The sequence below is a fragment of the Myxine glutinosa genome, chromosome 12 (assembly GCF_964187855.1).
Source record: "Myxine glutinosa chromosome 12, kmMyxGlut1.1, whole genome shotgun sequence".
NCBI classification, from domain to species: domain Eukaryota; kingdom Metazoa; phylum Chordata; class Myxini; order Myxiniformes; family Myxinidae; genus Myxine; species Myxine glutinosa.
In genome coordinates this window covers 75,271,909-75,285,806 of record NC_136272.1, presented here as the reverse complement: position 1 = coordinate 75,285,806, position 13,898 = coordinate 75,271,909, and the positions used below count along the sequence as shown (strand labels likewise).

Genomic DNA, 13,898 nt, shown 5'->3' with positions numbered 1-13,898 from the left:
TTTAAAGGTGATTTTTCATCATCTCAATTAAAAGGTGTTTCCTCATGAAGTTTATTATGACCAACCTGACTCAAAGATGGCATGAGTATAGGAGGACTGGGGAATGTTATATGAACATGCAGCTCCCTGAAAAGGAAGGCATTTCACCCCTCCTGAAGGAAATGGCCTACTTTTTTTGAATGATCTCCTTGCGGTCCTTATATTATTGTCCGCAAGCAAATGCTGGGAAAAGGTCTCCATAGGACTACGCAATGTTTCATGGCAATTTTTTTTTTTTTTGTGTACAAAGTCGAGGCTCGTGTAAGAGCTAACACATTAAACACAAAAACATAAACGGACACATAAAACATACAATAAATGGAGTGGGAGACAGGATGGGGAGAGAGAGGGAAGCACACAAGCACAACAGCAGAGAATAGGGACATTGGAAGATCTGTGGAAGGGAGAAGGATGAGGAAGGGGTGGGGGGGATGGGGGTGGGAAAGAACTGGAATTTTTGGAATTTATGGCAAAGAACCAGAAGAGCAGAGTGCCTTTAGGAATACAACTTCTGGTGTGCGACGGATACGATTCTGACAATTACTTTTAATCAATTTATCAGTCTCTTCACCATATTCTTGATATTTGAAATTCAGAAATAACAGTCAATTCACATTTTATTCGTTACTTCAATTTTATTGCCAAAAAACACATTACAGAATAAATCAACAGGATATTACCAAAATTGTAAGAACCGCATAGTGGAGAACACAAAGGCATATCAAAACAAAATAAAGGCTCAGAGTAGGCTTGTGGAAAGAAAGGACTGTCTAAATGTTGCCTTTGTTAACAAATCCCAGGAGTTATCCGCTTTTGAGATGTCCACTCTGCGGTTCTAATCATTCCGGCAATTATGGAGTCAACCCAACGATAACAAAATGTAATTTGGTGCCTTGTAATCCAAGAACGCTCAAGCAATTAACTTATCAGGCAGATAAATACTGTACATTACCATAATTATTGCCTGTGACATCAATTTTGTCAGCTGGCTCAACCCGAGGTTGTGTTCATTGGAGCTGCGAGCGTTCTTGGCGGCAAGGTTAAGCACAAGCACAGCTTTTGGCATGAAAAGCAACGGAATTTTTTTATTCTTCACTGGAGCAAGCTTTCCTACAGTCTGGTCTGGTCTTGTCCTTTGACTCAGCCTTCAGAAACACAGTAAACCACCATCTCCTCCAAAATACAAGCCGTGTGTACGATTTGTACTACCCTCAGTAATCGTTTGATTGTAACTTCCCATTTGTTGCACATGTGAGGCCTTGTAACCGTTTTGCCTCATAAATGAGTAGAAACCTGGTTTTTACAAGGAAGCGCAACACAGGAGGAGGAGGTCATCATGCCCATGCATTTCTCTCAATATCTACAGTGCCTTCAGAAAGTATTCACACCCCTTGACTTTTTCACATTTTGTTGTGTTGCAGTCTAAGTTTAAAATGGATTAAATTGCAATTTTTAATCACTGATATACACATAATATCCCACAATGACAAAGTGAAAACGTGTTTATGGAACTGTTTTTTTTACAAATTTATTGAAAATGAAATTCCAAAATAGTATTCAATTTCAAACCAGAGTTCAATTTTCATCTCATCAGACCACAGAAGCTTTTCCTTCATGCTTTGAGACTTTCATGTGCCTTTCCGCAAACTCCAGGCGTGCTTTCATGTGCCTTTTTCTCAGGAGTGGCTTCCATCTTGCCACTCTACCATAAAGGCGAGATTTGTGAAGTGCTGCAGAGAATGTTGTCCTTTTGCCAGGTTCTCCCATCTCAGCCAAGGAACTCTAGTTCTGTCAGAGTGGTCATTGGGTTGTTGGTCACCTCCCTGATCAAGGTGCTTCTTGCCCAGTTGCTCAGTCTGGTCAGACAGCCAGCTCTAGGAAGAATCTGGGTATTCTTTCCATTTCCTAATGATGGAGCTCACTGTGCTCTTGGGAACTTTCAACACTTGAGAAATTGTTTTATAAGCTTCTCCAGATCTATGCCTCCTCACAATTCTATCTCGGAGTTCTACAAACAGTTCCTTGGACTTCATGGTAGAGTTCCTGCTCTGACATGCACTGTCAACTGTGGGGCCTTCTATAGAAAGGTGTGTTTCTTTCGAAATCATGTCCAACCAATTGAATTGGCCACAGGTGGACTCCAATCGAGTTGTTGAGAAGTCTCAAGGATGATCAAAGGAAATTGGATGCACCTGAGCTCAATATAGAGTGTCATAGCAAAGGGTTTGAATACTTATTGAGTCAATGTTTCATTCTCAGTTATTTTGAAAAAAAAAAATCTAAAAAAACAAAATCCACCGACAATATGTGGTATCATGTATTTATCAGTAACAAAAAAATTCCAGTTTAAACCTGTCTACCATTGCTGCTGCCACTACCCTTCCAGGGAGACCAACGACTCTGAGTGAAAGACCCTTGCCTTAATGATGTCAAAGCTCCCCTCTTCTTCACTCTCAAGCTATGACCCCTGGTCCTGTCACTGTCGAATCCTTGAGCGTTGCTGAACCTTATCACACAAAACATTTGAAGTCTTGTGAGTAAATGATGAATCTTCTGTAATAATATGTACTTCGTGTGATGCCTCAAATAGTTTAATTTCTTCTTCTTCTTTAAAAAACACCTTTGGTTCTGAACTGGTTCAGCACACCACCAATAACATCTCAGCTAAACACCAGTTTTGTGTGACCCTGCAGATATTAAGACGAAAGCAGTCTGCCTTTTCTCCCCAAAAAACTTTTGCACTCACGTGACGATGATCATTATAATCTTTTTGGGTTCTCGAAAATATTTGAACCTATCTCAATTCTGAATCCGAGTTTCCAAAACATTCATTTTCCAACCCTTGTTGTCCAAAAACGATATTGATTTTTCCAAATGATACAAAAATTTGCAATGCACTATATGAAAAACAGTACGCATGATAACATTGTCTGCGGATATTTAAGACTGGTATTATGCGTAAATATTATGACATCGAAAGTACATGATTCTGAAACGGAATCGAAAGTGATGTTCGAGTGTCCACATACTTTTGACCATGTGGTGTATATATATATATATGTATATATGTGTATGTGTGTGTGTGTTTACATATACAATGTCTTGATACTTAAACCCTCCAAACACCTTGGTTGTGTCGATTTGTGTAGTTGATGCTTCACTGGTATCTAGTCATCAAATGAATGAATCATTGTATTGCTTAGATATTTATTGCCCCCAGCCTCAATATATTGCATAGTGTACGGTTTTCGTGTAAACCTGAAAACCAATTTGTGAAATTGAATTGAGCTTCACAAGTGATTTTGTTAAATTGCTTCCAAGTAATCAACTGGAACAAGTCCCTTCTTTCTTCCACTGGTCACCATCATGAATCCATTGCTTTCAGGACCCTTCTCCACACACACCTAGAGGGCAACAATTTACAATATCGTCAACATGTTTCAACATCACAAAATCAGAGGTAAAACCAGGCTTTTGATAGGTGGGAGTGGTGGGGTAGATTGTAAGAGGGTAGTGGGGGGGGGGGGGGAGGGGGAGGTGTTGGGTGGTGGTAGATGGAGGGAGGGATGAGAGCAGTCCATATGCCATGACTGCCAAATAGGATAGCAAAACAACAAATATATGCATATAACACCATGGGGAGGTGTTGTTAGGGTTGTTGGGGGGGATAGGGGGTGATGGAATGCATACAGATACAATGACTGTTTACTTCTGCCACTGATGGTGGATTGAGGTTATGTTTTCACCCCTGTGTGTCTGTCTGATTGTCTGCCTGCCTGTCTGTCTGTCTATTTGTGTGTCTGTGTCTGTCTGTGAGCAGGATATCTCAAAAAGTTATGGACGGATTTGGATGAAATTAGGTGGACAGGTTGAGGAGTGCGTGACAAGGATGAAATTATTAGATTTTGGAGAAGATTCCGATCCGGATCCAAAAGTAAAAAAAAAAAATTGGGATTCTTCACCATTAAGAAATGGGGCCACAAACTATGTATAGCATGATATTTCAAAAAGTTGTGTACAAAACTTGGTGAATGAGTTTATTAGATGACAAGAACAAGCTGATTCGATTTTAGTTCCTATCTGAATCCAGATCTGACCTATCAGTGGGATACAAAACGTAAACTGTTCAGCCTGACAAAGGTATGTGCTCTACTAAGTTCAGTTCTTTAGTTATTGCAAATACTGTACAATAAAACCTGCATATTAAAAAGTTTAAGAATGAATGCTTTAATGGGGAGGTGTAAGGCTGCTGCCCAGCCTTGACTGCGATACTCCTCCACTCGCCTCCATCATCAGCCATCTCTCATCACTCTCCAAGCAACCCCATCTTATCGATATCCCTCCTCACACAATCTACCCATCTTAACCACGTTCTACCTGTTTTCCTCCTACCTTTTCTCCCTCAACCTATCTGCTCTCTTTGCCATTCCCTTCTCCCTGCAAAATATGATTAGTATATGAGAGGTAATATTGATAGCTATATCCAAGGGCATAAAGGCTTTCTCAGTGAAGAAGAAGCCCCAAGATGATGAAAAAGAAGAAAAGTAGAAGTGAAACTTTGTTGTGCCACTTCTAAATTGAGGGTATGTCAGGTAATATTAATAGGTATACCCAAGGGCATAAGCACTTTCATCAGTGAAGAAGAAGAAGAAGAAGCCACAATATGATGAGAAAGAAGAAAAGTAGAAGTGAAACTTTGTTGTGCCACTTCTAAATTGAGGGTATGTCAGGTAATATTGATAGGTATACCCAAGGGCATAAGCACTTTCATCAGTGAAGAAGAAGAAGAAGAAGAAGAAGAAGAAGAAGCCACAATATGATGAGAAAGAAGAAAAGTAGAAGTGAAACTTTGTTGTGTCACTTCTAAATTGAGGGTATGTCAGGTAATATTGATAGGTATACCCAAGGGCATAAGCACTTTCATCAGTGAAGAAGAAGAAGAAGAAACCACAATATGATGAGAAAGAAGAAAAGTAGAAGTGAAACTTTGTTGTGCCACTTCTAAATTGAGGGTATGTCAGGTAATATTGATAGGTATACCCAAGGGCATAAGCACTTTCATCAGTGAAGAAGAAGAAGAAGAAGAAGAAGAAGCGACAATATGATGAGAAAGAAGAAAAGTAGAAGTGAAACTTTGTTGCGTCACTTCTAAATTGAGGACAACAGTGGTGGCTTCAGCTGGGGTGTGCATGAAAAAATAGGTCATCAGCATTTCTGGCTGAAGCAGCTTGAAGGTTGAAACTATCAAATATGAGGCCTAGCTAGTCTTATGCAAGTGGACATTGAAATATGTAAACATTTACGTCTTCTGTTCAGAAATGCACTCAATGTAAATTATAATGAAGATAATTGACGATAGATGACACATTGGCACTTCATAATTTGCAGGGATTATCACAAATATGGTTCTTTAACTTGTTTATCTATACGTTTATGGCATATCGATGGTGTTACGCAAGTCAACCACACAATGGGGCAATTCGTCCGTGAGAATCCTCAGCCACCATGGGACTCTTCTCATCGACCCATGGGACTTACTTACCCCTTCGGCAAATCAGCAACAATTTAGCAAAGCCTGCGACATCGCAATGTATCTCATTATATCCATGTGGGATTTCGGCATTTATAGATTCAGAGGGAGTCAGATAATTACTACAAGGTGTGCTCAACACAGAAGCCAATTAAATTTAAATTTAAACATCACCCAAATATAAAAACGGAAGAAACTAGAACTGCGCTTGGTAGAGAGAGCGTACCTCCGCCAGGCTGAAGTTTACGGTTTGTATCCCACCGATAGGTCAGATCTGGTTCTGACATGAACCAAAATATAATCGGCTTGTTCTTGTCACTTACTCAACTCATCGACCAAGTTTTGTCACAAGACATCCACAATTTTTTTGAGATGTTGTGCTGCATATCGTTTTTGGCCCTATCTCCCAATGGTGAAGAATCAAAAAAACAAACAAAAAAAAGACCTTTAGAGGCCATTTTTCCCACAGAGCGGGGGTTGGCCTTTTTGAGGCACCTTGGTCCCCTTTTTGAATTAATGTTTCACGGCCGGGTGCCCTTCCTGCAGCCAACCCTGTTAGTCGCCTCTTGCGACACACAGGGAATTACCAGTGAGCTGGTGCTCAATTTCCCGAACTCGGAAGGATGACAGGCTGAGTCAACCCCCCTGGCGTTAATTCAGCGATCGACCGGGATTCGAACCCAGTATCCTAAGATCCCAAGCCGGCACCCTAACCGCTAAGCCAACAACACCAGGCAACACCAGGACCAATGGTGAAGAATCACTTTAAAATATTTGATCCGGGTCTGTGTCGTCACCAGAATCTAATAATTTTGTTATTGTCACAAACACAACCTCTCCACAAACTTTCAAAAATTTCATCTGAATCCATCCACAACTTCTTGAGATATCCTGTTCACAAACAGACAAACAGACTGGGGGGATTGGGGGGGGGGGGGGTTGGTGAAAACGACCTCCGTCTACCTTCCGGAGGTGGAGGTAATTATGTCGATGCATTTAAAATTCACTTCAAAAACGTTTGGGTTTTGGAGAGGTAGATTTTCGTGCCCAATTCTACAAATTTATGACCTACTTTACAGGTAGATTTTAGTGCCTAGTTCTACTTTCCCTGAGAAAATGGTAACGATATATGGCTGATGTAAGTAAGCTGCCTAGAATCTATTAGGTCATGTAGATCTGTTATGTCTTGGGTTGTGAAGGCCGGTGGGACACACATGCTAGAGGCACCGAATTGCCATTTACTGTGTGGGGTCATTTATTATTTATATTTAAAATGTTTCTCCAAATGTCTCATATATTATACGATTTTATCATGACGTCATGATATATTATATATCATATATTTCCTTCAAATGGATCCTTAACTTCAGGGTCCACATGTAGCTTGCTGACTGTCCACTTCCTCTACATCGGAATTGCTCGGTGTGTCCTGGATTTCCATGGTACGTAAAGCAATGTCGGCGACTTGCATGGTAACCTGTCTGCAACAACCCCAAATTCCCAAAACAAAGAAGCATACACGTTACCTGGTCCTGTTTCAAGGTGATCTGACCCAGGTAGCGGTTTCCAACGAAAGTTCGAAGACAGCGAAACACACTCTCAGTGTTGCGGATCTTTATGGTGAAGTTGGCAGGAAAGTATCCAATGGATTCACCGATTTTCCCCTGAAAGATTTTTTTTAAAGCAGGCAAGACAAGGACTGTCAACAAGTTTTTCAAATCATCGATCACTATACTCAGTTATTTTAAAAGACAAGATACTCACAAAAGTTCTCTCAATGGAGGCCATTTCTTTATTTAAGGCCTGGCCTCGATGAGGACTTTATAGTCCATGACTAAAACTTCAACATAAAAACAACAATGGCCGCACCGTGGTCACAACCTGCAAAAACATCCGGTAACGGGCCGATTGGGAAACACGCATTTAATACGCTATTAAATAATTTACTTAACTCAATGCTTCATTACCGTGTGTTCTGATATATTGTGAGTTCTGACGGGCTTGATTAAACCTTCCTATTATTAGCTTATCTGTAATTGGAATTCCAGATAAGGTATTGTCTCCGTGCACCCTCCGTCCGTCCGTCCGTCCGTCCATCTGTCTGTCTCCTATTTTGACTTTTCCGGCCAAACTGTTGGGTCGATCCAGCTGAAATTTTGCTGCAAATCATGACTGGTAATGGAGATTACAAAGCTCATCCCGGTCACGTGACTTTGAGTAGGTAAAAATGCCAGACTTAGTAAATTCCTTCAAAAATCTTCTCCAGACCCACCAGTCAGGACTTTTCTTCACACCCACCCAAAAAGATCTTCTTCTTCAATTCAAAAATTTTTCTTCCAAAAAAGATCGTTTTCTCCACACCCACCACCCTTCAAAGCGGAGGTCATGCTGATAACGTGACCAGAAGTGTGTTAAAATGGTCCACTTAGTCAATTTTTGTGAAAGTCACGTAAATTCCTTCAAAGATCTTTTTCTCCAGACCCACCAGTCAGAATGCTACCAAATTTGGGTTACAACATGAGGACAGGGTTCTGATGTTAAATTACGGAGGTCATGCTGACAAGCACCGTACTTACTTTTTCCACATGCGAAATTTGCATTTATGTTTATTTAAATTATACAATGGACTACAAAATGTAAATGTTTCATGATATTTGTTATATTAAATCACCTTTATCTATCAATATTGTTGAAATGAAGATCAAATAGCTATGTTGAAATATGTTGAAAAAGTCAAAACTTTACATGGGGTCGACTTACTTTTTCACGTGACTGTATATATATGCACACATACGCACATATACACATATATACACACACATATATACACACACATGTATACACACACATGTGTACACACACATGTATACACACACACATGTATACACACACATGTATACACACACATATATATACACACATGTATACACACACATGTATACACACACATGTATACACACACATGTATACACACACATGTATACACACACATGTGTACACACATATATACACACACATGTATACACACACATATGTATACACACACATGTATACACACACATGTATACACACACATGGATACACACATATATACACACACATGAATACACACATGTATACACACACACACACACACACACACTCACACACACTCAATTCTGTTGTGATTTACAACAAGGTCTTTTAAAAAAAGTTCTCACCTTCCACCACTCTTCGTTTGAATCATCAATGACTTGTAACCTGTCTCCGGGGCTGGGAAATAATTGAGAAATCAATTACAATGCTGCTGATAGTTTTATTACACACACAACATCCTTCTGATAATTCTGATGCACCATACTCTCTTACAGAGGGTCAGTGCTGCTGAAGCAGTTTCTTGGCAAGGGTTATACTGGGTGGTTTGCCATTGCCTCCCCAGAAGTAGTTAAGGCAGAAATTTATAATTTGTTCATGGTGCCGGTGATCGCTCACCTTCGCTTCACGAAGGACACCATGGGATGTTTTACATCCACCAACGAATGGCGGTAGACGGGAGTCGGGACACCTAGTTTAACGTCTATCCGAGGGACGGCACACATATTGATGAATCACCTTGCCTGTGAAACACCAGGATGGCAGTTTCTAGCTGGGTCAGGATTCAAACCCATGATAGACAGGTTAGAGGTGAGTGTGCATACCTCTCGGACCTACATGCCATCCTGCCAGCCCAACACATAATATTAGGAGACATCAATGTACACTTTCTATGTCAATAACATAGATGCTATTTGGCAAAGGAGAAACAGCCCAAAATATGACATTTGGACCTGAGTAGTTTTATTTGATTCTCCTTTCCACAATCCTCCCCCCCCCCCCCCCCCCCACACCCCTCCAATTTTTTGCTTATTTTTAGGGTTGCTGCCTTTTGGGTCGTGGGCCTTCTCTTTAAACCACTGCAATCTCCTTGGTGGTGGTTTCCCTGCAATGGGTACTTGGGAAGAAATTCCACAATTTTGATCCATCTGCGATGAGGGAGTGTGGTGTCCAATGTGTGGTGGTTATTGATGGTGCATGATGTGGGTTTGGGAGGTTTTGTTTTGTTTGGGATGCTGATGTGGGTTTGGGAGGAATTTATTGATGATGTGGGTTTGGGAGGAATTTTAGCTGGGAAAGTATAATGCTGAAGTGCATTCTGTGCAAAGTACAGACTGCAGCAATATACCATTGGTGACAGGGGATGGATGTTGATTTGAGATGTTGGTGAGTCAAATAAGATTGCAGCTCTGTGCTGAATAGAGGCGTTCTTCCAAAGTGTCGTCTTCCAGATGCTTCCATTCAGAGAAGCAGGATGCATTCGCACTCCTGGGCAGAGCCTTGGAAAGGGAGGAGAAGTCTTGAAAGGTCAGGAGTTGAGTCACTTGTTGGAAGTTTCCCAGCCCTTTTGCTTGCCTCTTATAGCCAAAGTGTTAATTTGCCTGGTTCACTCATTATGGGTTTTATAGAATTGCAACCCCCAGGATTTTACCACTAGAACATTTATCACCAGCACAGTCTGTACTATTCCTAAATTTGCTCCCTGCTGAGGTTAGAAAAAAAACTTTCTCATCATTTCAGCTAGGAAACAATTAATGTGGAGTTACATGGCGAAATAATTCAACAATATATAATATCTTACTGTAATTCACCAAATGTCTGTCCGTCTGTCCGTCCGTCTGTTCCCAGGTACCGCAAAAACGGCTGAACCGATCGCAACGAAATTTTGGGTTGATAATCCTGGGAACCCCTGGAGTAGAATAAGCTACATTGTTTTCCCAATTTTCCAATTTTTCCAATTTTCCAGTTTTTCCAAACACGATGGAATAATATTTACCGATATGAACAGTGATGTGGTTTTTATTGAAATTCTACAAATACTGTTTAGATTTTGATGATTTGCGCGTGATATGATTTAACGGATGTTTATATAAATCGTTTAAAATAAAAAAAGCCTTCAATTTCTGATATTTTACCTTTTCATTTGGGCCTCCCAATTGAAGCCCCGCCCATAGGGCGGGTACCGTTGCTAATATAATATTATGTGATTTTAGGCACCCCTCACACATACTTTCTACCTCCAAGGAATAAATAAATGTTTATTATCATGCTTAAACGTGATGGATTAGGTTTGTGACAAATACATTATTTCAGGTTACTCAATGAAAAAAAAAAGAAACAATCGTTTAAAACTCCCCCCCACCCCCCCCCCCCCCCCCAAAACATGAACAATTGAGGTTTTAATAAATGTCAAGCACTTGTGTTTTGTTCAGTAATGATTAAATTCTCATGCTCACTTCCTGTGTATTAACAAGAAATCACATTATATCAACATTGAACTACATTACATAAATACCGTATTGTAAATAATTATCTCTCAATTTGATTGACATTTGGTCATGTGATAATATGAATAGTCACCATATTATATAATTCGACTCACAATGCAGTAAAATTTCCATTTTTAACTCTAAAAATATTTTTGTGTGTTGAGATCAAATTTATGGGGCACAGGGGAGCGATAGGTATCGAGGTAATTGTGATCAGTATGGTTTCATATCCAAGCTTTCTAAACCTCAGGTAGAGCACAAAAAGCATTATTAGATAATATCTCCTTCCTTCTCCAAATGAAACTTTTACACTTACTGCAAATCCAGGTCATCCTTTTCTTGAGCGGCAAAACGATACAATGCCAGGTATGTGTATGATGGAACAATAGTGGGTTTTCCCTAAAATAGACAAAGGTGATGAAAGGTTTAAACACCAATCCATAGGTATTTCAAATCCAATCCAATCCATTTAGGTTAAGGTTAGCACATGAACATGTATATTGTATATTCTTTTCCCCTTTTATTTACTTGTGATTCTCATTTTATTTTGATTTTCGTTATTTTCTTTCCTTACTGCATATCTAAAACTAGAACGCCACTCAGTAGAGCGCATACTCCCGCCGTGGGTCAAGTTCGAAAAGTACGATTTCACAAAAGTTTGAGGGAGTAGTTCAGTGACAACACAAGACAGACACTGCACAGATATATATATATTTAGAATATATAGAAGATAATATATTTTTTAAAAGGCAATTTCACTTATATTTTCAGATTCCGCGTTCAATTCTGTATAAGTGAGTGTAATTTGAGGCATGCGCGACTTCAAATAAAATTGTAAGCCAGGAAAACGTTCGTTTCATTCCTTAGGGATACAACATGTAAAACTGGCCCAAACGTCAAAACAAAACTCGCTCATTTTAAGTCGTACAAGCTAATGCGACCACTCATTCTTCTGGGAAGAATCCCGTGCACATGCTGGTCACACTGATAACTCACCTAAGTCTTTATAAGTTCATCAAATACTGACACCGCGATTGACATTCGCTGAGGTAAATGTTGATATCTCTTCTGAGTTAAAAAAAGAAAAAAGAAAAAAATAGTTTAAAGCATTATACGTATCAAACGATACATTTTATGAAACGGAGAAACCGAATACACACTTTGGTGGTTTTAAAATGACAGAATATGTCTTTATTATAAATTTAAAAAAAGAACCTTGAAGACGACGCTACTAACAAAATACACCGCTCTAACGCATAACCACGAGTTTAAACTACATTTACAACAAATATGAAAACTATTTTCATGTCAGAATGTTAAATATGGAATATATAGAAGATAATGTTGAAAAGAAATGAGCCATATCTTCCAATGGTAAAAAAAATCCTTCAAAAAATTCCAGGATCCGGAATAATATCCTGAGCTTCACCAAAAACTAATCAATTCTTCCTTATCCCAAGGGCAATCATCCCACCAACTTTCATCCAAATCTGTTCAGAACTTTTCCAGATATCTTGTTCACAAACACACACACGCACACACACACACGGACACGATCGAATGCATTACTCCCTGGCGGGAGTAATTACTTGAGAGTGTTACGGTGGAATAAAAAAAAAGTCTACAAAACGAGATGCAGTACTCTAAGAGTCTAAGACATACCATGAAAGTATTACTAGAAAGCATCTCAACATCGAAAGGCGGACTGCATCTGATTTGTACTTGATCTAAAGTTGATGGAAACAACAGATTTAAAAACCCCAAAAAACATGTACATTTTAAAATCGGTATTCTCCATATGCTCATAATAAAGGTTTGTTGAAAATTTGATAACAAAAACTCAAATGGTAAACTACAAACCAGCTCACATGCAATCAGACAAAATAAATAAACACGGAAGCGATTACAAAACCCGGCCGTCTCGCGCTGACATGCGGCGGACAGGCTAATAAGGCCTATTTGAATTTACGAAGACTTTGCCATTTTGACCCAATTATTAATCAGTCTTCTCCATATTCTCATAAGGGTTTGTTCAAAATTTAGATTTGTGGGGGGCCTCAGAGAAGAGATTCGTGAGGATCTCCGACTGAGATTGTTACGTGCAGTGGGATGGAAATTTCAGGGGGCCTTAGGGTGGGAAATAATGAGGCCTACAGTGCCATGTTTGGTACAACTCGTTGGGTCCCCTGAAGGCAGAGACCCTTGTGGTCAGTTCTTGAATGTATAAACACACTGGTAGATCTCCATTCCATCTCCTGAGGCCCATGTGTGGGAATAGCAGGCAAAAACAACCAACTTACATACACATACATGCACGCACGCGAATATATGTGCATACATTCATATACACACACATACACATACAGAGGTGGATACTTCGAGACCTGGAAGGGCTCCGTTCCACCTTCTGAAACCCGCATTTGGAGATAACAAACAATACCACACACCATGTGCAAAAACAAAAAGCAGGCTGCGCGCGTGTGTGTGTGTGTGTGTGTGTGTGTGTGTGTGTGTGTGTGTGTGTGTGTGTGTGTGTGTGAGATGCCTAGGGGGAAGGTTTCCATCCTGTATTTTTGTGTTTGGCACTTTTGCTGATACTGTGTCTCGTGTAATACATGATTTGTCTCATAAGGCACGGCTTGCCTCGTATTGCCTTGTGTTGTTGCCATTTTGATAAACAAACAATTGGGTTCACTTGGGATACCTGGAAGTTTAAAGTTATTTCAATCCTTTTATATAACCGGTGTGGTAGCAAGACCCACTGGATCACAATGATTCCACAATGATCACAAACCGCATCACATCGGCGTGGTTGATTCCTGGCAGGAAGTTGCCATCCACATCCCAATATAAATAAAATTACATTTATATATATATTTCTTCCTAATTATACACACTTGTATATTAAAGAATACATAATGTCGATGTATCTTGGGATATCATGAGCACCCTCCATAAACCCAGTAAATAGTCAAGCATAAAAGATA

The 13,898-nt window shown here is 39.8% G+C and overlaps 1 protein-coding gene across 4 annotated transcripts in view; it reads right to left on the bottom strand.

The window, feature by feature from the left end:
• Nucleotides 1–650: 650 nt before the first annotated feature.
• The window catches only part of LOC137415093 (SH3 and cysteine-rich domain-containing protein 3-like), a 101,994-nt gene continuing 88,746 nt past the window's right edge, over nt 651–13,898 (bottom strand). For 2 of the 4 annotated variants that reach the window (XM_078766021.1, XM_068100651.2), the window contains 4 exons: nt 11,228–11,310; nt 8,770–8,821; nt 7,096–7,233; nt 651–3,443 (listed from right to left, as the gene is read on the bottom strand). In XM_078766021.1, coding sequence (XP_078622147.1) covers nt 3,345–3,443; nt 7,096–7,233; nt 8,770–8,821; nt 11,228–11,310 — 372 coding nt within the window. In that variant the 3' untranslated portion in view covers nt 651–3,344. The remainder of the gene's footprint in view (nt 3,444–7,095; nt 7,234–8,769; nt 8,822–11,227; nt 11,311–13,898) is intronic. The other 2 variants (XM_078766019.1, XM_078766020.1) reach the window with 1 other exon arrangement.